The sequence below is a fragment of the Pagrus major genome, chromosome 17 (genome assembly GCF_040436345.1).
Source record: "Pagrus major chromosome 17, Pma_NU_1.0".
NCBI classification, from domain to species: domain Eukaryota; kingdom Metazoa; phylum Chordata; class Actinopteri; order Spariformes; family Sparidae; genus Pagrus; species Pagrus major.
In genome coordinates, this window is record NC_133231.1 from 18,872,595 (window position 1) to 18,896,574 (window position 23,980).

General features: G+C 42.5%; 1 protein-coding gene across 11 annotated transcripts; it reads left to right on the forward strand.

Annotated features, from left to right (window-relative positions):
- Positions 1–199: 199 nt before the first annotated feature.
- Positions 200–23,469, forward strand: LOC141011824 (CUGBP Elav-like family member 3). 11 transcript variants are annotated; one of them, XM_073485131.1, is made up of 13 exons: positions 200–347; positions 2,918–3,000; positions 19,125–19,182; positions 19,491–19,619; positions 19,748–19,827; positions 20,601–20,744; positions 21,201–21,345; positions 21,510–21,656; positions 21,763–21,825; positions 22,347–22,349; positions 22,776–22,880; positions 23,035–23,118; positions 23,342–23,469. In XM_073485131.1, exons 1-13 carry the CDS (start codon positions 203–205, stop codon positions 23,467–23,469), a joined length of 1,314 nt encoding a protein of 437 aa, XP_073341232.1. In that variant the 5' UTR covers positions 200–202. The 11 variants fall into 11 exon arrangements, with proteins under 11 accessions (XP_073341232.1, XP_073341233.1, XP_073341230.1 ...); XM_073485132.1 differs by having other exon boundaries at positions 19,125–19,173; XM_073485129.1 differs by lacking the exon at positions 22,347–22,349.
- The last annotated feature ends 511 nt before the right edge of the window (positions 23,470–23,980 follow it).

Sequence of the window (23,980 nt, forward strand, 5' to 3'; positions counted from 1 at the left end):
TTATACCAAAAACATACCATGAGCCACTAAAGTACCAATTTTTAGGATCACTAATCTTGCTGTTATTGTATTTTTGGTGATTTCCCCAACTGTGACCTAAAGACTCATCCAACATTCATTGCTCCTCTCCAGGGATACCTGCTCCTGATCTGTTCGCCCCTCAGCCCCTGCAGTACCCAGTCGTCCTCTCCACTCTGTCCTGATGAAGGAGGCCGACGCCATCAAGCTGTTCGTGGGGCAGATTCCTCGGAATCTGGAAGAGAAGGACCTCAAGCCTATCTTTGAGCAGTTTGGCAAGATCTATGAGCTAACTGTGATTAAGGACAAATACACAGGCATGCACAAAGGTAGGTCTTGTCATTGTAATGCAGCTTAAACATAGATGGTCAAAAGGACAGATAGAAAGATGAAAAGATTGCATGATAGTAGATAGGTAGATGTGTGACAGTAAGGCAGATAGATGGGCGGATTTTCCTGCGCTGAGTGTCACATGTCACCATGGAAACTGTCACACCTGCTCTCGTCTCTGGCTCCTGTTAACACTGCAAAGCGAGATCATGAAGACAGGCGAACAACCTAGTTACTGCAAATATGCTGTGAATTAAAAACAGGCCTACGCATGAGTTTTTCTAATTTTATTTTCATCTTGGAAAAACACGTATTTTACATTCATCATATTACACAGTATCATTATTCTTGCAAATAGATTCACAAAGCTTTGAACACACTGAAAACAGTACATTTTGCAGTAAGTTTGATCACCATTTTACAGCCCTGCTCTTCCAAAGGCTTTCTTTTATCACATTAACTTAAATTATTTATGATTTTACATGGGAAGCGTAAGAGCTCACCTTAGATACAACAAAGAGTTGAAGGAGAGAAAATGGGGAAAAAATGATTAAAGAGCGAGCTGAAAGAAGCAATGAAATAATATAAATCACATTATATTCTTACTTATTTATTCTATCAAGTCAAGCCTGACCTCATAGGTTTAATGTACTCTCTCAATTTCAGTATCAGAAAAAAAAAATCTTTTTGGACTTTGAGGGGAAATGACAACCTTTCCATCCTTAATAGTACAGATTTGAAATATTATTTCTATCCATTCATCAATGGTGGGTGGCTCTGATTTTAGCCACTTTTTTTTGCTTGGTGTCAGCTCCTTAAGATTGATATTTCCCCTGTCAAGTGAGATGTCACCCCCCAAAAATCAAAAAAGCCTAGAAAGAACGTTGACTCCACACACTTTATTAATATCTTCATGCATCTCCTGCCAAAAAGGCACAATAACCTGGCAATTCCTCAAAAATGGTGGTTGGTGTCATTTATCCCACATAGTCTACGATCCCTTTCCTGATGTTGTTTGCGAGGGCGTAACAGAATCCTCACCATGTAGTTGAACTAGTTACATTTCATTGTATCTGACATAGTCTTCTCCAGCCCTCCTCTGAAATATTAAAATTTCCCTCCTTCTCCCGCCCCTCTTACTGGAGAATGCCATTATACATTATGGAGATAATCTTATAACGTGTTACAAGAACATTTTCATGATTCCTGTCTTTCCTGTTTCTGAAGCTACACCTAGGTTCTGCTTGAATTAATGCTGAACTTGAAGGTATCTGTAGAAATCATTTCGTTCCAGACCATTTTTTTGGTGAGGAATAAAAGCTCTGGATATTAATTAGGGAGGCCTTTTGTGATCCACTTTTGAAATCAATCATCAGATCTATTTGGAACAAATTCCGTATTGTAAGCACACCAAAGTAACTAATCCACAAATTTAACTGTCTCTTGCCAAGTTTTCAACAGTGATAAATAGGTTTGTACTATATAGTATATAGAGTTGAGAGTCCCCTAATCATGTTAATGATTAGGAGGCTCTAAATAATGTCCCTGCCTAACAATAGATCGTTAATAAACTGTAGCAAACACACACTCTCTTTCTCTTTCTCGCAAACTCACGCACACACACTGACCTGGGGTCCTGTGTGTTGTGAACCAGATTAGGCTGTATGCTCCAATCAGTGTAATGGGCCTGTAAGCCTGGGTGACACAGGGGAAAGAATCTGTTGTTTTGAGAATCCCCACGGCCACAGTAAGCCCCTCTTAAAAGCAATGAGATGGACCATAAGATGTATGTGTGTCCGTGTGTGTGTGTGTGAGCTGTGTGCTTTCCTGTGTGTGCTTATGTGCGTCCTGTCTTTCTGTTTTATTTCTCATCTTATGGCATGTACTCTGTGTGTGAATGTTTCCTTTCTTATCGTCAAATCTTCTCTTCTTTACTCTGAATCTACGTAAGTCTGTCTGAGATGTCACCGGATGCTAACCTGCTGCTAATCTTGTTGTCTTAGTGCTGGTGACAGGTGTAGTAAACAGCTCTGGCCAGCCAGCTCTGCTACCTACCCCTCCCTCACACACACAGAGACAGGTACAGCACATAGGAAAAAAGAGGGGGAGTGTATTTTGGAGTGATCGTGAGGCATGCATAGTGGTTGGTTTAGGGCAGGAAACCTGACTGTGCCCAGCCTGCAAGGCCTTGTTAGCCCCGCGCACACGTCTGTGGTGCTGTCATGTGTGCTGACTCGTGCCGTGCCGTTCTGAAATGTGCCGTGCCGTGGAGTGTCCTTCTCTGCTCTAGAGTGTATCATCTGGTGTTGTCAAGTTTAGTTACAGTGCATGAATTTATATATTTTTAATTCCCTCGCACAGTTAGCCCAGTGATAACCCAGAATAGGTGAGCAGTAATCAGGGAAGACATCAGAAAAGGAGACATTTAAATGATTTAAATGGTGTGTGATTGTGTATGTTTTTGTGAGAGACAAAGAAAGACAAATATTAGAGCAACTCACTGACCTTTCCTACCTTTACTCCTCTCCCTTCTATTTCTTCTCTTTCTCTGTCTCTCTCTATCTGACAGGATGTGCGTTTCTGACGTACTGTGCGAGAGAGTCGGCACTGAAAGCCCAGAGCGCTCTACACGAGCAGAAAACACTACCAGGGGTAAGTAAACACCACAAAGAGACACACACACACATATATCCCTAGACAGTATACACTTCACACTTATGCAACAATGCACACAAGCTTGCACATAAATTCATATCACAAGTGCCCCCTCCCCCACTTACATACACAGACGCTGCCATCTACCTTGAATACACACGCACACGCACACACACAGACACACACACACACACACACACACACACACACACACACACACACACACACACACACACACAAGTGGCCTCAGATCGGTGTGTCTGTGCTCAGGTCCCATTAGTAGCACTGTGACATAACTCAGCAGCCAGCAGGCGTCTTGCTGCTAAGGACAAACACTCCCTCTCTCACCGGAGACACACCAGGGTTCTCCATGAGCATTATCATCTCCATTTCTCTATCTCTCTCCGGCTCTCTGTCGCTCCCTCCGTTACCCTCTGGTGATAGCTCCCGCCTAGAGAGTGTGTGTAATTAATGTGGCCGTTCCCCTTTGTCTCGTCCCAGTCTCCCTAAGTCTCTCTTGTGAGGGATCGTGTGCTGCGGCTGGGCTGGGGTAGGACACTGTTCATTATGGATGGGCCACTGTGCGAGATCTGCGTCTGTCTCTTAGGCTGTACCTCTCTGTCGCTCCCTCCCTCTCTCTCTCTCTCTTTTTTTCACTCTGACCTGGTTTCCGCTGCAGTTAAAAAGGGATTTTTACAGTATCTGTTTTGGAACATTTTGGATTTTAAGCCTAGCCTTTTTTTAACACTACCACACAGCCAAAAGTGGGTGCTGTGAAAGTATAGTATATTTTGTAGAAATGACATTTTCCTTTACCTTATCTTAACTCTGATTTGCAGCAGTTACAATATTATGGGAAATTTAACTTCGACATCTCTGAGCCTGTCTCTATCTTCTGCCACCGATCAGAGTTTCAGTACCTGCACCTTCTCTGCAAGCTGGTGTGTTGATAAGATCTCTGTGAGAAAATGGTTGGAGGAGAGACTGAAGAAAAGGCTTTGGGGGAGGGGAAATGTTCTGACACACACAAACACAAATCCCTGCATACGTACATATTGAAAATATGCATGCTGTTCCACGCAGCTGGGGAAGGCCTCCACACTCACACATACACTCATGCTTACTAACACAGCATGTTGATAATGACATGAATCCAATTAGGGCCTCTTAAGGAGTCTGACCTTTCTGCAAAAATCACCTTTCCACTGTCTGCTGTGTCTTGTTCCTCCCTCTCGTGCTGACCTCCGTTTTTGACTCGTATCTCTGCTGGATTTTACTTTCCTTTCCCGTTGAGGACATCAATAACAGGCTTGTTGCAGGAGCAGTGAATCTCGAGATAAATTGTGATGAATATTCTGGACACATGGAGGAAACATTTGCAGGGAGGATACTCATTAGCGGTAGAGATTTACTAAAGAGCCAGCACACAACAATCAGAAGCACCGCTCCCCAGAGGAAGGACTTGTGCTGAAACGAGGGTGTGGCTATCGTGTGCTGCGTTTTCAATAAGCTCGGACTGTTAATGAGCGACATTACTGTTTCCTCGATTTGGAGTATCCAACCTTCCACTTTGAGGTTTTAATGAAAGAGATATCGTCACTTATTGTGTCCAGTTTCAGTTGAAATTCAGTGTAAAGTTCTCGCAAGAATATGAAAAATTATCCGACAAAGATCTCACTAAGCGTGTTTGTCTGAGATCAGTGAATTGATTGATGAATAATAGTAAATTGTAGTTATGTACACAGTTTTTCCACGAATGCTTTCCTTTCCTCAGACACCTCACGAATGTTTAGTTCCCATAAACGACCCGGTTAATCACTTGAGTATGTCGACTATTGCTTGAGTTTGACAGTTTTATTTCATTTTCTAAAGGATAATTCCAAATATAATCTCTCTAAATAATTCCAAAGTATTATCTTGATGGCTATATTTCAGTTTGAAGGCCACTACACAGTGCAACACCTCCCTTCTACCACTTTCCACTACCTGTCTATACCCTCTCTCCATCCTGTGTGTCTTCCTCCTCATCCCTGCCTATGGCCTTCTTTGACAGGATTTAGAAAAGACTTCAGATGACTTCTCTCTTTCTCTTTCACACATCTTTCCATTGTCCCGTTCTTTTCTTTCCCTAAGAATTGCTTTTTCATCTCTTCCTTATTCATCCTTTTATCCCCCCAAACCCTCCATGCTTTCCCTCACTCAATTTTATCTCTTCTTTTCCTCAAATCCCCTCTGTCCTCTGTTCAACTCCTCCCTTCACATCCCCCCAGTTTCTCTGCACCAGTAGAATATTACAGAATGTTCTCTTCGCTACCCCCAACCCTTTCATCGCCTCGCTCCTTTTCCCTCTCTAAAATCTCTTCATGGTATCCCTCTTTCATCCCCCCCTTCTTTTCCCGTCCTGCTGTCTTATACTCATTTTTTTCCCTCGCTGCACACTCACGCTTCCTCCTCGGATTCTCATTTCACAGTCATTTATGGTAACCCTTCTTCTAAGTCCTCAACGTCAGTCTCTCTCTCTCTCTCTCTCTCTCTCTCTCTCTCCATCTCCCTCCTCCACCCTCTCGCAGTTCCTCTACCCCTCGTCTCGTTTCCCCTCCTCTTGATTAGTTGACCCTTTTGACCGTTTCACACCCCCGTCTCCTCCCTCTCCTCCCCCCTCTCCCCTTCATCCCCGGCTCCACTTGTTAAGCTGCATGATTAGTTTCTCACAAACTCATTTTCATAGTCAGATCTCGGGCATGTGTGCGCATGGTAGTCTTGAATCTCAGGATCGCTCTTAATTGTGGGTACCAGTGGAACATCAGGCGCCTCATACAACTTTAATAGAACTGTAGCATCCACACACTCATACAGATGTGTTTCTCTTACGCCATGGCTAAGCAATTCAAATGTTTGGTTGACAAGTCCGATGCTACAGAGTGCTCTTGCTGCTTCCGTCTGTCACTCGCTGATGGGATTTAACGCTGATTTAACACTTCCAACCAGCCAGTAGAGGAATGAAAGGAAGCAGACAAACACACACACACAATTGCAGAGAAACTATACCCTAAATGCCCCCACCCCCCCCACCCCCCCACTAGATTCAGCAGGGGAAATGAGAAAAAGGACAGAGGGATTGAGAGACAGACAGACAGAGAGAGAGACAGAGAGGGAGAGATGAACAGATGGCCTTATCAGAGTGTCCTGCGCCTTGTGTTTAATTTGGACACAGAGAGGGAGAGAGAAGCACAGAGGGAGCGTGATATGAAGAGAGGGAGAGAGTTACATTATATTAGTCACAGTAGAAATTTAACAGTGGAACCACCAAAAAGTCCCACTGTAGCACACAGATGTTTTGGCGTATTAGATCCGGTGCAGAGATTCCCTCTGAGATGCAAGCACACGAAAGAGCTAGTGTTTTAGCTGTCGCATATCAGTGCTAATTTGTACTTGAAAATTGAAAATCTCATTCGTATTTGCATGCAGGGATTGCTCCAAGTGGGAATAATGAGGGAGATGTGCAGTGAGGTAAACATTACATCTATTAATGTCATTTATGTTTAAGAATACAACTAACTAGAGCCTGACTGATCCTTGATTTATGGGACAAATGCAGATACCAATATTAGTGGGTAAAAAAAATCCAATAGCGCTACATCAGCCAATATACACACATCTTTTTGCAATGATCACTCAAATGTGGTTCTCAAACACTTGTGACAAAGATATGTAATGGAGGCAGGATCATTTACAGTTTTATCAGTAAACTTGATCGCCTAAAATTAAATCAGTGCACTGAAACAGTGAACTTCACTGGGAATTTAATTATTGTAATTTACCCCAAGTGTCTTTTCTGCATTATATCAAAAAAAAGTTTTCATACCAGCACATATCGGATAACATTCCAGCCAATACCAATATACCTGTCACAGGCCAATATCGGCCAACCAATATATTAGTCGGGCTCTGCAACTAACAAATATTTTCATTGTCAATTAATCTGCTTATTAATAGTTTAATCATTTAGTCTATAAAATGTTTGAGAAATTGTGATGAGCATTTTTTTTACATTTTTCAGAGCCCAAAGTCTTTGAATTGCTTCTTTCATCCAAACAAGTCCAAAGCCCAAAGACTCTTCATTTTGTATTGTATCAACCAGCAAACATTTTACATTTTTAATGGACTAATCCAACAACTGCTCTATTTTTGGTTTCACGTTGTTGATGCATAGACGCCAAATAAACATGTAAATAATACAAATAAGCATCATGAGCCATTCCATGTATTCATTTACCTTAATTTACATGTTGTATATGTTGTACAATGGACTGTCTTTTTAATGCAGAGTTTGGTGGTGGTAGGTCGCCAGCCTGTGCACAAGATCAGAGGTCAGGGCTCAGCCTTTTGTCAACAAATTCAGAGTGGCTGGTCTCAGAGCTGTAAAACTTATTTCCCTCCAGGAGAAACATTAGAAGGACACGACACCCCACATGAGTGTTTGGACCACAGTTATGTAGCACAAAGCATTTGACAGAATGGTGACAGAGGGAAGTTTGGATTCAGAATGAGTTTACTTCATTTTTTGCCAGCCTTTGGTGTTTATTATGCATCTGGGTTCAACATTATTACAGCAGTAGCCACTATATGAGCACTATAGTAGCTTTAGAATGATTTTTGTTAACATTGCTAGCTTGTATATCTTTGTTTGTTTGTCTTTATTTAAGCAAAAAGGGACATTTGTACTCCTGATAACAATTACAAATGGAACTGCATAGGGGACACTCACAGACACACAGCATAGAAAGACTTTGCATACTAACACACTCCTGCCAAAAATGTACAAATGCACACTCGTGCACAAACTGAATTTACAGTAGTCATTCATACAAAACTGTCCTTGCTTTATCCTACCCCTCCAATCCATCCTCCCTCTCTCTCAGGCCACACTGCACTCCGGGCCTGTTTAGATTTTAACCTCGTACCTCCCTCCTCTCTCTATCTATCCATCACTCTATCTCTCCCAAGGCTACTGCCGCTGTATTTCCTCTCTTATCTCTCCCCTCATCTTTTCCTTTTGTTCTTTGCCGTTGATATCTCTCTCTCATTTAATCTGCACTCTCTTCTCCCAGTTTATCTCTCCCTTCATCTTTGCTCTACTTCAGACGCAAGTGTTAGTACATATACACACGTGCATGTGCACAATCGCACACACAAACACACTCCATGCACATCTGTTTGGTCACCCTGGCATCCGCAGATCTCAGTGTAGGTGAAATTAAAGTGTGATAAGCAGCTTACCAGGTGTGTGTTGTCATGCTTCACTGCTCTCCAGGCAGCACTCTGCTCCCTGTTCTTTGATTAGAGCCAAAACGAGGCCTACACACATGCTCACACACGCGCGCGTGCACACACACACACACACACACACACTTAGACAGACATACATTGTACTTCCCATGTTGCACTTTATGCCTAATGAATTATTAAAAAGGCAGAAGAGACTTCACAGGACAAGTAGTTAACAATAACTGATAGAGCAGAAGATCGATACACTTATTAAAATATAATAAAACTTTACAGTAGTGATATTGATTTAATGCACAGCGTTCTTAGGCCGATAAATTGGAGTAGTGCCAGTGTTACTGCTGGATCATGCAAACATGACGGGGGCTGTAATGTATTTTATTGAGCGTGGACCGGAGAGAGAAAGAGTGAATTTGTTATTTATGTCCCGCACTGAAAAGGCTGTATTTATTTACATGCACAGTATGGACTCACAGGGACTCACTCACTGCCACTTCTTTACAGTTAGTGTTTTATCACTTGATTCTTAAAGGAAAGCAAAACATGTCTTAGAAATAAACATCACATGAAACATGAAATTTTGGTTCACAATCCAAATTTGCCTGTCCCTCTGGTCTGTCTGTAGTGTGTGGAGGATGACTGTGAAGTTAGGCCCCATCTTCTCATGTGTCCATCATCCAGCGCTCGTAGTTGATGTTTATCAGATCCTCTCAGGGCGTGTAATGTGTGCATGTTGTGTATGTTCTGTGTGTGTTTCCATGTGGAATCTAAGATGCCTGGCAGGCAGCCTCCCTATGGGGCAAAGCTATGATGAGCAATTATCCACTAGGGCGACTTTGTAGGCTAATTTAGCATATTTATGTGGTCAGCAGCACTGTTTACTATTCCCCTTCACTGCTTACTGCTGCACTTTCAATTTAGAACAGACCCCAGCTCACTCTCTCTCTCTCTCTCTCTCTCTCTCTCTCTCTCTCACTCTCTTTCATTTTCTCTCCGTCTCTTCCTTGCCATCCCTCTGCCTCTATCTCTCCCCGCCTGATGGGGTTTGTGATGTGTATCGCTCCCCCCTCCCTCCCTCGTGCTGTTTCTCTATTTTTATCCTCACTGTGTGTGGGATGGAAAGGGAGTAGAGGGACAGGTGTAGAATCAAGTGTGTGTGTGTGTGTGTGTGTGTGTGTGTGTGTGTGTGTGTGTGTGTGTGTGTGTGTGTATGTGTTTATGTGTGTGTAAGTGAGCAGTAGAGAGACTGAGGAGGAGCCGGAGAGAGTGATACAGAGGGGGGATGCAGGCAAGAGGGGTGTTAGTGTGGGGTTGTGTATAGCTAAGACCAAGGGGGATTTAGCTAGTTTGTTTTAAACAAAAGTCTTAGCTGTGTGTGTGTGCCTGTGTGTGAGCGCTTGTGATGTATGCGTATGCCCGTATGTGTGTCCGCATGTGAGTGCATATGTGCATGCAACATGGACAGAGAAAGAGTGCCTGCCTCATATTTCACCACAAAATTGAGGCAGAATCTAATCATAGCCTCATAAAAGCCTGACCCTGGAGAGCGCCTGCCTCTTTAAGGCTTGACACGCATACACACACACACGCGCGCGCGCGCGCACACACACACACACACACACACACACATACACACACACCACATACACACACACAAACATTTGTATCTTTGCCAGTTTGGAAAAATTATGTTTGTGTGGACACATGATTACCAGGTTATGTGACTGTTCGCTGCCAAATCTGTGTTTCTCAGATGCTGTGCATTAAAGTAGCCTGAAGTTGAGCTGAGTCTATATCACATGCCATCTGTTTTGTAAATCCAGCCAGCTACAAAAATCTGCAGGGCCCAGTTTCCACATTCATAGAATGAAAGGAACTGTTAAGTTGCAATTATCAGTCATCATTATTGCATCTGATACATGCTCTGTTCCCGCAACTTAAAGCTGGGTCCAGACCTTGAGTGAAGCACAGCATGGGCCGCTTTAGTGTGCCCATTTAAATCCTCGATTCACACATGGCTTACTGCAAGCTGTACACTTAAGGTAATGAATTTGGGAATGCCCAGAGGTAAAATCCTTATATTTAAAACAGACATTAAAAGATAGATATTACACACTGCAGTAGTTTAATTTGACTGATTAGAGGGTGTCTTTCATTTATGTTTTTGAGTTTTTAAGGAAGAAAACAAGTGCCAGAGAGCAGAGTGTGCCAAAAAATCACTTAAATGCAGTGACCTTAACAGATGCCCAGATCTCAGCATTTGCACTTGCTTTGATCGTGGATTTCCAGTGCCAGATGATAAGGCAAACATCTCACCCTTTTTACATCAGTTACTGTAACATTCAGCCTTTCATTTCCATTCCTAATCACAGATTTTATTGAGCTGCTTTTGGTGTATTTTGAGAGCCATCAAATGCATACAGGGACTGAACTCTCCGAGTTTACATTCAGTTGAAAGATGTAGCCAGATTAAGTGTTTGCAAACCCTCGATGACCTGAATATGTCACCAGTGGAGAGGACAAAAACGACCACATTATGTTAGAGGCAAAATTGGAGCCTTGTCTTATATTTAATTTCACATCTGTATCACACATTTTGTAGATTAAATTGTACTTTTTTGCACATTTTAGACATTTTTTTCTGTGTAAATATGAGCAAAAATAAGTTCCTCAAACCTGCATTTCAAGTTAAACAAAAACATAAAAAACAATCCTCTGCAATTTAGGCTACATTATGAAAATCATTGATGTTGGTGAGTTTGCTACTCTCCATGTGAGACTGTTTAAGTAAAACTTAAAGCCTGAAATCCAGACACCTTGTCTTAGAATGTAAATTTATACGTCTGCACTGAGATAGACGTATAGAGCTGGGCCCATACACAGGGGGTGAATGAGTGTGTGAATCCGTCTGAATGAAAAAAAAAAGGGGGGGGTGGGGGGGTTAAGAGTGGTCGAGGAGGGCCATGAAGAGGTTTGGCATGAATAGGGGTGTATAGACAGGGAGGGGGTAGGGTGAGACAGGGGAGGAGCAGGGGAGGTCGGGTTAGAGAGAAGGAGGAAACAAGACAAAAGTTTGCCATAATGAGCGTGGAGGAAGGGGCAGGCGGGTGGTGCGTGGAAGAAAGGGGTTTTTCTGGGTGGTGGAGGAGTGGGAGGGAGTCAGGGCGCACTTCTGTCAGTTTAAACAGAGACATCTGTCAGAGGGGGCCACTGCTGTGTGTCTGCATACGTGTGTGTGTATATATACGTATATGTGTGTGTATGTGATTAGGGGGGCGAGGGGATGACAGGATTTTAGTTGCACCTGGGGTGTGACCTCCGTTCTGAGGTCTCCTCTTTAACCACACTTCAATCTGCTGTCGAGATTATGGCCTTTTCACACTGACCACACGGCAAATCTGGAGCTTTATTCAACCAAATCACACTATTGTAGATCAGCACACTTCACAATGCTCTGTCCAACAACAGAAGATAAGAGAACAGGACAACAGGGCTTGTGTAGCTCTTGTCTGCTTTGGTTTGTCAATGAGTGAGTTAAGCCTTGCTTGTTTTAATAATGCACGAATGTGGGTACATGCAGAGTAGGAAGGGATTTAGGTTTAAGGTTTTGTCAAAATAATGTTTTTGTTTGGTTCACGTAGATTTGTATTTTGCAACACATTTTTAGCTGTTGAATGTAAGATTGCATGTGCTTCTTCACTGTGTGTGTACAGTTTGATCACATTTTACGTAATATTTAGGAATAACTTTTAATTGATAAGATAGAAACTTTATACCTTCTATATTTTGAATACTCGAAAAAATGTCTTTTATCAATTATAAGCTGCTTTCTTTGTCCCTGACACAAAATATATTGAGGAGAAGAAAAAATTTAGATTCATAAAGAGTTAAGAGGAGACAGCAGCTAATTTATCAAAATTTACAAGGCAAGCTAAACATGGTCTGTATGGATTGAAATCAAATTTCTATCATGTTGGTGAGTGAGTGTAGCCAAACAGTACTTTCTAGAAATTGTAAATATGACTTTTGAGTAGGGCTGTAAGCAGTAGTTCAAGAAGAGACATGCCTGTTTTAACAGCACCTAACATCAACATCTAACAGCCCAATTAATTACATTTTTATAACAAAAATCACAAAAAATACAATATAGGTGATTACTTACAAAAAAGATCAGATTCTGTATCTACGTCATCACTCTCATACCACAAAAACAAGTTATATTCATTGATGAAATTACATTTGATAAAAAAAAACCAAACACATTTAATGAAATGAATCGCTTCATTTCATTGAATTTAAAAATGCTTTTAGGGTGATGACATTAAAATAGACACACATGACATTTATATAGCCTTACTTATGACTAGCTCCTCAATAAAATAGATGCGAGTTGAAATAAAATTTAAAAAACATGCCAGTATTAATTTATTTTTCTCCCATGGTGCATGCAAAAACAGAGTCAGTATTAGTCTATTTTTACTTCTGATTATGCCTCCACAAGAGCATGCAGGCCATTTGCATGTTTGGCTTGCCTGCATTATTTTGGATCCTGCGCTGTAACTATCTGAGCATCCAGAAACGTGTCACTGGCGCTGCATTGAATGTAATCTCACTGAATATGAGATTTTTGCAATCATGAATTTGTATGGCTTTGAGCAGCCTTTTTAATTCACCAGCTCATTTCCCAAAGGACTTACACTCCCTAAAATAGAAAGAAGGTCCAAGTGCATAGGTCTAACAGTTATCCGCTATAGTGCTGTTGGATTATGTTGGACTAAATCCAAAGGATCAAATTTCAGTGAGTGCTCCAGTGCTGCATGCAGAATGCTCTCATTGGGGTTTGACAAAAACATAATATTATAGGGATCAACAGGGTAGTTAGTTCTGCTTTATGCATGGTTTGATGCCATTACTATGGAGAGTGATAAAGACAGAAAGAGAGGGAGCGAGAGAGGAGAATATGTTGGTAATCCATGCTCCAGTGGAGAGGCTGATGAAGGGTTAACTGCCAGATAAAGTATTGAGTGTAGGAGAAGGAGGGCAGGCTTCTCAGGTGTGAAGAATGGAATGAGAGAGAGACAGAGGATGGAGGGATGAGAGCAGGGGGATGGGCCGCTCAGGGGCCTGTATTATGGTTGCAGGCCCCCGTCGCCAGGCAACGGAGCTGAGCGAGATGCCAGGTTGCTAGGTAACCTGGGGGATGCAAAGCCTAGCGTGGTGTGATAGAGAAAGAGAGGCGGGGTGGAGCTGGGCTGCTCCACCTTCCCGCTCGCACTCGCTGTTTCATCTCGATGTCTTCATCCAGCTGTGAATGAGAGCCGTTCACCAGGGAGCCACACACACTGTTGCATGCTTCAATATCCTGCCTGAAATGTAAACACAGGATATAAAAGCACAGCCTTTATTGACTGTTCTTACACACAATAAAGCCAATATATACTGTAGAAGAAGCACTGATAATCAGTCTCTTACTGGATTATTGTGTTAAGTGTTGAAAGTAGGGCTGAAACTAATTATTATTATATTATAGTTTAATGTACCTATTTTGTTCTTGATTCATTGATTAATTGTTTGGTTTATAAAACGTCAGAAAATGGTGAAATATGTCCATCATACATTGCCAGAGCCCAGTACAACTGCTTAAAATCTCTTAGCTTGTCCAATATACCATTGTTAGATATTTATATAATTGTCATAGTCATAGTCATATAACTGAAAATATTCACACTGGGAATTTGCCATTTTAAATGATTTATCTAAATCGGCTAAAAGTGTTAAACCTTTGAGAACATTCTGGCTTAGTTCAAATAAAAACAAATGTCCCTACCTGCATGATAATCATATCCACACTAAGATTGTCAGCAGTATCAATAATTTTATGCTTTTTCAATACCATGTCTTTAATACAATATAATATATGCATTCAATTGTATCGAAAGTAAAGTACGTAAAGAAATCCAATCTACGATCAGATAGATAGATAGATAGATAGATAATATCCTGACAACTTTAATTCATACCACAGATTATTGTTTGTCAAACTCTTTTGTCAGTTTATGCCAAAAACACTATCAGTTATACCCAAAATCATCAAGCTATTCAATCAGAAATATAATGATGTTTTATTTGTGAATATTGCTCTAGTATAAATCCATGCAGAGTCAGAGAGCCACTCCACTTATACTGGAGAGGAAACAATAGACTTCTTCTAATCAATAGTGTCTCTACTACATGACTTTGCACTAATCAGCATGAAACTGTACTTTTAGGTACCAAAGTAGGTTTTTTGCCCAGTTCAAAATCAAGGCCGAATTATATGTAACATTAATGTATTTTTCTGTAAAACAATGTTTTTAAGAGAGACAAATATGGGATGAACAGTGCTGCTATTTAGCTCAATTTTGGTTTTGCCAAATCAACATAAGGATTCACAACACTGATGATAATGAGTTTGCATGCCCGCAAGGCATGTTACAGCAGTGATGGAGAAAAAAGTGAATGTGAGAGCAGAGGGAGAGAGAGATGAGGGAACGGATGGAAAAAGATAAAAAAGCCAAAGATGCCTGTGTCATCAGGCAGGGTGTAGGGGGGATTATGAAGTTGAGAGTGGAAAGAGGGGAATCGAGGATGGGGGAGAGGAAGAGGGAGAAATAATGCCAGATCGTGGAGTAGGGATAAAAATAGTTTTCCTTTCTTGTGCACTCTGGAAAATGGACATCTGAAATTGTGTGGATGGAGTGTTCCAGAGGGAGATTGAAGGGGGAAGGGTGTGTGTGCGTTAGTGTGTGAGAGGAAGAGAGATATGAAAAGAGAGTGTTTGTGTGTCTTTCCACACACACACACACACACACACACACACACACACACACACACACACACAGCATTGTCTGTTGTCATGCTGTGCACTGTAATCAGTTTTATATTTCTGTTTGTAGGAACATTTGTGGAGAGTTGCCCTCCAGTGTTTTGGTGGCCAAAAAAGAATCAAAAGACCAGAATGATAACATTGATTCAACACTGAAGTTTAATCCATGTTCCAAATAGTGCGTGTACACACACATTTACATACACACACTTCCCCCTGCCCTCATGATGTGGTGCAATGGTTTGTTCCACTGATATTGCGTGGGTGGGGGAGGGGGTCGAATACGATTTGATTGGATAATCCAAGGATTTAATATCCCCTAATCCTGGCACAATCCTCTCTGCATTACTGCAGGGAGTAAGATTAACTGTATGTGTGTAGTATGTGTTTGTCTCTGTGTGCACAGAAGGGCGGGTGCTCTGGGAGTGGAGAAAAGTGTGTGTGAGTGTGTGTGTCTGAGTGCATATGTGATTGACATGTACTGTGTGTGTATTTGTGTTGGCACCACAGCATGTAAATGGAGTTGTGTTTGCATGCAGGGTTCGGTCATGCGTGTACAAGTGGACGTGCCTCGACTGAGTGCGAGTGGTCATGCGAGCTCACACACGATCATATATCACAGATCTCGGCCTCATGCATGGCCGCGCCGCTGCTCACATATACGAATTCGCATTCCTCAGAGATACAGAAACTCTCAGCGAGGGCTTCTTAGTATGCAGCAGGACGGATCAAACCGCGCTGCTACAGTACGGAGCCAGCTCCTTGTACGTGCGCACGTTTGCAGATGGTTACTGTTGATTAAGTCTTAATTGGAACGTGAGTAATTAGAGCATAATTTGAGTTGAAAGGAGCGTGCGACTGTTCATGTGTGTTGGAGTAATGGAAGAGAGAAAGACAGAGTACAGTGTGACCGACTAGCAGGGACTGTACTTTATTTGCATTTTTCTCTCAGGCTCAAGGGAATTTTAATTACTCTGCTACAATATAGATTCAGTTCCTTCACCTTCTCCCTCTCCCTCTCTTGCTTGGAGCCAAATCACACATACGTCTTCCTCTGGATACTGCCCCTATCTCTACGTAATTCTCATAAATTCTCTGTCCTCGTACATTTTTTCTAATACTCAGTGCTCATTTCTCCTGTGTTACATCAACTCAGAGAGAGATGGGAAGAGGAAAGCTAGCGAAGCACTCTCAAATTCTTTGTTTACCAGAAGAGCACAGCAGTCGCCCTTGGCAACCAGCATCCTTGTTTACCTACTCAGTGTGCCGTCATATGATTGCCATGACAACCAGTCTGTTGCCATGCCAGTTTTCCGATGCCATTGTGTTGTCTTTGTAGCAGCAGTGTGTGCCTCTCACCTGCTGTCTTCTATTGCATCTCTCCATCTTCTCCAAGTCTTAATGCATTACATTAAATTTATATGATGTGGTTACTTTAAATGATCAACAGGTCAGTGCAGTTTAAGCAAACACACACACACATATTTAGAAGCTGATAAGCACTGATTGATAAGCGGTAGTTTGTAATCATTAGGTGCTTCTCTTCACTCTGTTTTATGGGCAAGGGGATGAGCTTGAATAGGCCTAATGAGGGAAGAAATGGAAGAGGTGATGGATGGATAGAAGGATAGAGAAAGGGTTAGTGGACACAAATCTTGCTACAATCAGCCTGCTCTACAACACGGCCCGAAATCAATGAACAAGACGGGACTGATCGATGAGTTGATAGTGCAAGATGGATGGCAGTGTGGATGGACAGCAATAGCACCAGGGCTGGGATATGATGGATGGATGGATGGGTTGATGGATGGATGGGTGTATTGACAGTGTGAAGACTGTGAGGGCGGTGTGTGTGTTGTGTGTGTAGTTTCTGTAAAGACAATAAAGGTGAAGGGGTTAAAAATGTACATCTCTCCTTCCTTTGCAGATGTTGTGTGTGTGAGTGCTCGTGTTTTATGTACAGATGTGCTTGCATCTGTGCTGGTTTGTGTGTCTCCTGATGGTGTGTGATGGCCTTGCCTTAGATCAATAGCTTTGTGGTGACAGCTAAGAGCTGATTAATCAAATGTATGGACCAGTCTCTCTCTGCGCTGCCCTCTCCTCAATTACCAGCTTCATTACATTGCCTTAACACCCCACTGGGACCTTTCTCCATTCTTCCTTCTCATCCCCTCCCTTTCCCTTCCCTCTCCACCCTCCGCCTCCTCCTCTCTGTCCCTTTTCTCATCCCCTGTTCTTCCCTTGTGAGTTTTTCTCCTCCCTGTCTTCTCATAGATAAGAGATATATCTAATTCAACCAACTCATTTTGACTGGCAGTGAGACAAGGTGTTAATTAGTACATTTTATGCTTTGTTGCAGCAGAGGCGTGAGGAACTTTAAATCTGAGCCTGACTGATAACAATGTTTATTAAAAAAATATAAGCCGGTTGTTTTTCTTTGCGACATTTCAAAGCTTGGATTGGAAAAAGGAGTGTCCACCCCACACACGCTGCTTTTTTCGTCTTTTTTGGCTTTGCCTTGTGTATCAATGTCACTCCCTTCAATCCCTCCTCGCTCCATCCATCCTCTCTAGATCCATCCATTTTTCTTCTCTCCCTTCCTTGCACTTCTTGCCTCTTTTCATCGCCATCATTCTGCAGCCCTTCTCCTCCCCCACCCCATCCCTCTGGCATTAACACTCTGTCTCATTGCCTCAGTGCTATGACTAAGCACTGTGTGTAGCATGTTTCCGTGTGCCTTTCTGTGTGTGTGTGACAAACCTGTGTGTCTGTACATAGTGCATGCGTGGAGAGGCCCTTCAAGACGTGTGTTTGCATGCATGCATTAGCACTCTAGGCGGTGAATCTCTGTAGTCGTGACATTCTTTCGATAGAGTCAGAGTCACGACTGAATCACGCCCCTGTCCTCCCCCTCTTTCTCCCTCTATTCTTTTTGAATCATCCTCTCAGGGGCAGCTCCGCTTTCATCCTCCCACTCTGTCTCCCTGTCTCACTCCTCATGTAATGCTTCTTTTTCCAGCACTTCCATTCACTCCCTGGGTTCCTCTTGGCCTTCCACCTGCCCTTTCAGTCGGTCGAAGTCAGTCGGGGTCCCCCAGGCCTCTCTCTATCTCCATCTCCTTCTCCATCCTTTTATTTTTAGCTGACTGCGCCTGTTCCCTTCACACACTTGTCATCTCATCCCACTACAATATCTACACCCCCCCAGCCCCCGCCTCGCTCTTCTCTCTATCTCAATCTACTCTTGTCCCTCATCTAATCCGTAGTTCTTCTGTAATCCAGATCAACTGGCCTGCATTCTTAATCTTGTCACTTCTCAATCCCCCCCTCCATTCTGTATGTGTGTATGTGTGCGTGCCATGGGAGTGTGTGTGTGTAAGAGAGAGAAATCAGAGATAATAAGGTTGTGTGTGTTTTGACACAGAAATAGAGCTACCAGGGACAAAGTTCAGTCACACCTGTCACCTGCTAACCTTAATTTATCAGCGTTTAAAAGACACATGGACAAACCTTAACACACACATACACTCCCCCACCCACGTCAGTTCAGCATTTCAAGTTTAAAAAAAATTCAAAAGCCTTACTATCACACGTTGGAACATTTGTCAGTACAGATGATGATACAAAATTAAACCATTTTACTGTTTTTTAAGATATATAATGGAGGTCAGTAACTTTGAATGTGATGTATTTTCATTTGTCATACTGTACTCTTACAGTAGTTTTATCTTCCAGTTTCTCATTTCAAAATGAGTCTGCTGGCACATTTACAGAAATGATGATTAATGGGCATTGTCCTTGTAAAAAGATAGATGAAACGTATCTAAAACCAGGAAACAAATGTCAAGAGGCTGTTTACTGTGAGTGGAGTTGATCCTAAAGAGATGTCCTGTGCTAAGACAATTGGACAGAGAGAGACATGTTTGTGTTGACCATCTGTGTTGATGTTCCTTCTTGTTTGTTTCCTCAGATGAATCGGCCAATCCAGGTGAAACCAGCTGACAGCGAGGGCAGAGGAGGTGAGACACGCACCTGAACACAGTTACACACATACAGAGGGAATGGTAGGTGTCAAGTTGAATCAGTTAGAGATGGAAAGTAGTCGACGGGGTGTTTGGCAGCTTACTTGGACTCGTGCTTTAAGTAAATACACACACATTCAAATCACAGTCTATCCACTCCCTCCCCTATTATCACTCTCTGCAGTCGATACTGCTCCCTGGTGGACACAAATGGTAGCTTCCAAGAGAGCACAAATTCTCTAGGCTTATCAACAGAGGTGTGACGAAAGTTGATTTTGTTTACTTCATTCTTCCACTTGTCCTTGGTCTCTCAGAGGACAGGAAGTTGTTTGTGGGCATGCTGGGGAAGCAACAGAGCGATGAGGACGTCAGAAGGCTGTTTGAGCCCTTCGGCAGCATAGACGAGTGTACTGTGTTGAGAGGACCCGACGGCACCAGCAAAGGTAAAACACGTATAGTACATGCGCTCGTGCACGCATGCAAACAACCTTATTTCATTTACTTGTACATACTTTGTAATGTAATACAGTCTGTGTGCTGTAACTGACGGACTGACTCTGTTTGGTTGCAGGCTGCGCTTTTGTAAAATTTCAAGGACACGCTGAAGCCCAGGCTGCCATCAACAGCTTGCATGGAAGCCGCACAATGCCTGTAAGTTGCAGACAGACACACAAGCACATACTAAATAATGGTTGCATGGCCTTCCAAAGACATGAATATAAGTTACATGGGGGAGTTCAATTTTACTATGAGTAAAATGTAAATAATATAAGCATCTGTCTGCTTTGGTCCTGTCCTGGGCAGGGCTGTAGCTACCACTGAGGACCAAAGGTCATATCATATATATTTCCTTTTTGGGAAATTGGGTTTTTAGGAACTTGGAGGGAGTTCTACATTGATTACAGTCTGATTCCAGAGTATTTTTGGGACACTATACATTAAATTTGACTTGCTTAGCCCAATAAATAAAACAAACAAATAAAGGATTGATTATTTACCTGTCATAATATTATTCCTGGCATGTGCCGAGGAAAGAAAATTGAGAAAATTCTCCAGTGTCTTTGTCTGAATAAAAAACTGAAAAACACACTGATTTATCTGAAAATGCATTGTCACAATGCTGAAAATGATTTTTCTTAGCTTATAAAATGTTAAAAGTGTTTGGAAAATACATGTATTTTGCAGGACAGACATGTTTGGAAATAAAATGTATAGAAAATAAAACTGGATAAAGTGAAAAATAAAATGTTTTTAAAAATCCAAATATTAGAATCCTGGCTACTGGGCATCCTCTATATTATATCCTGAAATCCTAAGCCCCATTTCAAAGGATTAAGTGAATAGAGAAAACGAATGATAAAGATGGAGTTCAGCCCCATTAACACATAACATTACTTGTGACTACATTATCTTTCTCCACACAGGGAGCGTCGTCCAGTCTGGTGGTGAAGTTCGCCGACACAGAGAAGGAGCGGGGGCTGAGGAGGATGCAGCAGGTGGCCTCCCAGCTCGGTATCTTCAGCCCGATGACCCTCAACTTCCCCGCCTACAACGCCTACACGCAGGCGGTTAATGCACAGGCAAGCAGCACACACACATATGCATGCACAAACACTCACTGTGCTGCACGCACATATACACACTAAGTTTGTAAGGGGAGTGCTGTGCTTATGAAAGGATGTAATAAGTTTGAAGAGGCTATCAGTGGTCTAATTGGGGGTAATGTTGTTACACAGACAACAGAACATACGTCATCTGGCATTAGCTTTCCCGCAACACACAACCATTAACCCACTGACTCAGGACATAATGGCCTTGTAATTAGATCTCTATTCATCTGTTCCTCCATCACTCCCTCTCCCTGTCCCTTCCTCTCGTTTTTTCTCCCTCTTTGTCCCTCTCTCTCTTTTTCCCATATCCATTTAACCGTCTCTTTGTCTTCTCTCTCTCCCTCACTCCCCTCCTCTCTTCCTCCCTCTACATCCCCTTCCTCTCTCTCTCTCTGCTTCCTTCCCTGTCTACAGCTTGTCCAACAGCAGGCCCTGGTCGCCCAGTCAGCGTACTTGTCTCCTGTGGCAACAGTTGCCGCCGTACAGATGCAGCAGATGGCGGCGCTCAATGCCAACGGAATCATCGCCACACCCATTACACCCATCACGCCGTCCTCGGGTAGGCTCACACACACTTAGCACTTAGATATTCATGTTTTTAACAGTATTTTGCACAGTTATAGCAAGATAATTGCATGAATGATGAATAACGGGTGTAATAAAGGGATTTGAAGATGTAGTCATATGGAGACTCATTATCTGGGGTGTGATCTGTGTCTGTAGGTACAAACACTCCACCAACTATTGCAGCAACGCCTGTGTCAGCTCTCCCTCCAATAGGAGTGAATGGTTACAGCAGCGTCCCAGCCCCCACTAATGGACAACAAGCAACAGAAGCACTATACACCAACGGCGTTCACCCATATCAAGGTATTTTGATAAAAATACAAAGAAGTATACAGATATATGGACTGTGGCAAATGAGACATTCAAAAGATTTATATTATTTTCTTTTTTATTCTTACTGTTTTTCCAGCTCAGAGTCCAGCAGCCCTGGACCCCCTACAGCAGGCGTACGCAGGCATGCAGCACTACACAGGTTAGTGTATAGACAGATTAAAATGCTGCCTGGATTCTTCAAATATGTATATTAACTTTTAGCAAGCTGCACATAAAGTGTATAGTATACTCGATCTGTACAAAGGGCTCATCAGACACTTTACTTTAACTCAAGTGTGACTTTTGGCTACTTTTTACAACACTGGTTAAAAGGCAGTTTGTTGTTTAATAGGCAGGCTAATGTGTCATACAGACAAACTGGTAGAAAGCTCAAATGCCCAAGCACCTCAAGCTGATGTGACAAATGCTTACTACATACACAGTGCGTACTACCAGGCAAATGTGCAAATAGGAAACAAGCGCACAAGGTCAGAAGAATGGTTACGTTCTCACTGTGTGTGGGGGTGGTATATGGACAGACATATATAAAAGAAAATAAACACACCTGTGTTGCTTTGAAAATCACGTCCTCTTTTGGCCATGTTAATTGCAAATGTCTATGTCCACATTACGTTATGAGAAATTAATATTAATGTGTAGATAAGCAGACGGCTCGTGCAGCAGGTTAAATCAGGATAGAATGTGGAACAAGAAGGTCCAGGTGTCTGCTTTCAGTTTGACTGCCATCATTCTAAGGGTGGAAATGTTTCAAGGGCAAGTGATTGAATTAATTTTGTTATGATTTATCTGATCTCATTGTGACACACATTAATGGCTGGTAATATGTGATAAAGCTAATCATACTTGTTCAAGTTAATCATTCTGTATATGTGATTCATACCTGTGGAGTGAAGGTGGACTGTAATGTGTGCATACCAGACACAACAATGTCATTGTTAAGCAGACTTGCTCCTTTCAACTGTTTGAGTTAATAGTTTTCACCTTCAGCAGGAGACGTTCCCATTCTGACGAAATGACTCTATTGGACGCTTCTATGTTGCCACCTGTTGTTTTTACCCAATCAGATTTTATTATCGTCTCTCCCAATAGCGGCGTATCCTGCTGCTTACGGATTGGTCGGGCAGCCGTTCCCCCAGCAGCCAACACTGGTTGCCCAGCAACACCAGCAGCCCCAGCAACAGCAGCAGAGAGAAGGTGATGTGACTTCCTGTCTGTCTGGGGCCACACCCCTCTCTCCAATGAGCTTATTTAAAGTTGTTTATCACGAGGCTTTCACAGCCTGAGATCATTTATCACACTCTGTCTAATGTGTGTGTGTGTGGTGTGTGTGTGTATGTGTGTGTCTCAGGTCCAGAGGGCTGTAACATCTTCATCTACCACCTGCCTCAGGAGTTCAGTGACTCTGAGATGCTGCAGATGTTCCTGCCCTTTGGCAATGTCATCTCAGCGAAGGTGTTTGTTGACCGTGCCACCAACCAGAGCAAATGCTTCGGTGAGACTCACAGACGGGGGAGAAAGGGGGAGGGAAAGGGAAGAGCAGATGTATCGGAGAAAGGAAAGGACGAGTGAGGGGGTGACTTTGTCGAGCATAAGATATTGTGGGACGGCATGGAGGAGAGTTTCAATTAAAATGCATTTTCTTTTTCTCCTTGCAGGATTTGTGAGTTTTGACAACCCAGCCAGCGCTCAGGCCGCCATTCAGGCCATGAACGGCTTCCAGATCGGCATGAAAAGACTGAAAGTGCAGCTCAAGAGGCCCAAAGATGCTAACCGCCCATACTAAGTGACAACTGAGAGGAGGAAGAAGAAGAAATAATGAGAGGTGAGGTGGCGGCTAGGAGGTGCTGAGTGACATGACATGAAGAGAAGTGAGGTGTTGTATGTTGGGGGGGAGCAGGAGGATAAAATTAGGTTAGTGAGAGAAAAAAACATGGAGAAGGAGGTAGCTTTGACACTGAAATGCTAATTAATAGTTAAAGTTGAAAAAAAGAAGCTTAACATGACATATCAGTGGATAATATAAGTTGGGTTACTCATATGAAGCAACTTAATCAACTCAGGAAAAGTGAAAATACTAAAATATTGTTTTCCTTTTTTATTTTCTTTCACAATCTTATTTATTTTCTTTCCTGCTGTTTTGATCTTTTCCTGAAACGGCAACTTACCTCACCCAAGATCCTTCCGTCCAATCATAATACACGAGGACCCCATCGCTATGGCAATGGTTGCCTAGTGACCGATAAAGCCCCGACCCCCCCTTCCTCTCGCATTGTTGTAAGTTGATTGGTTGGCCT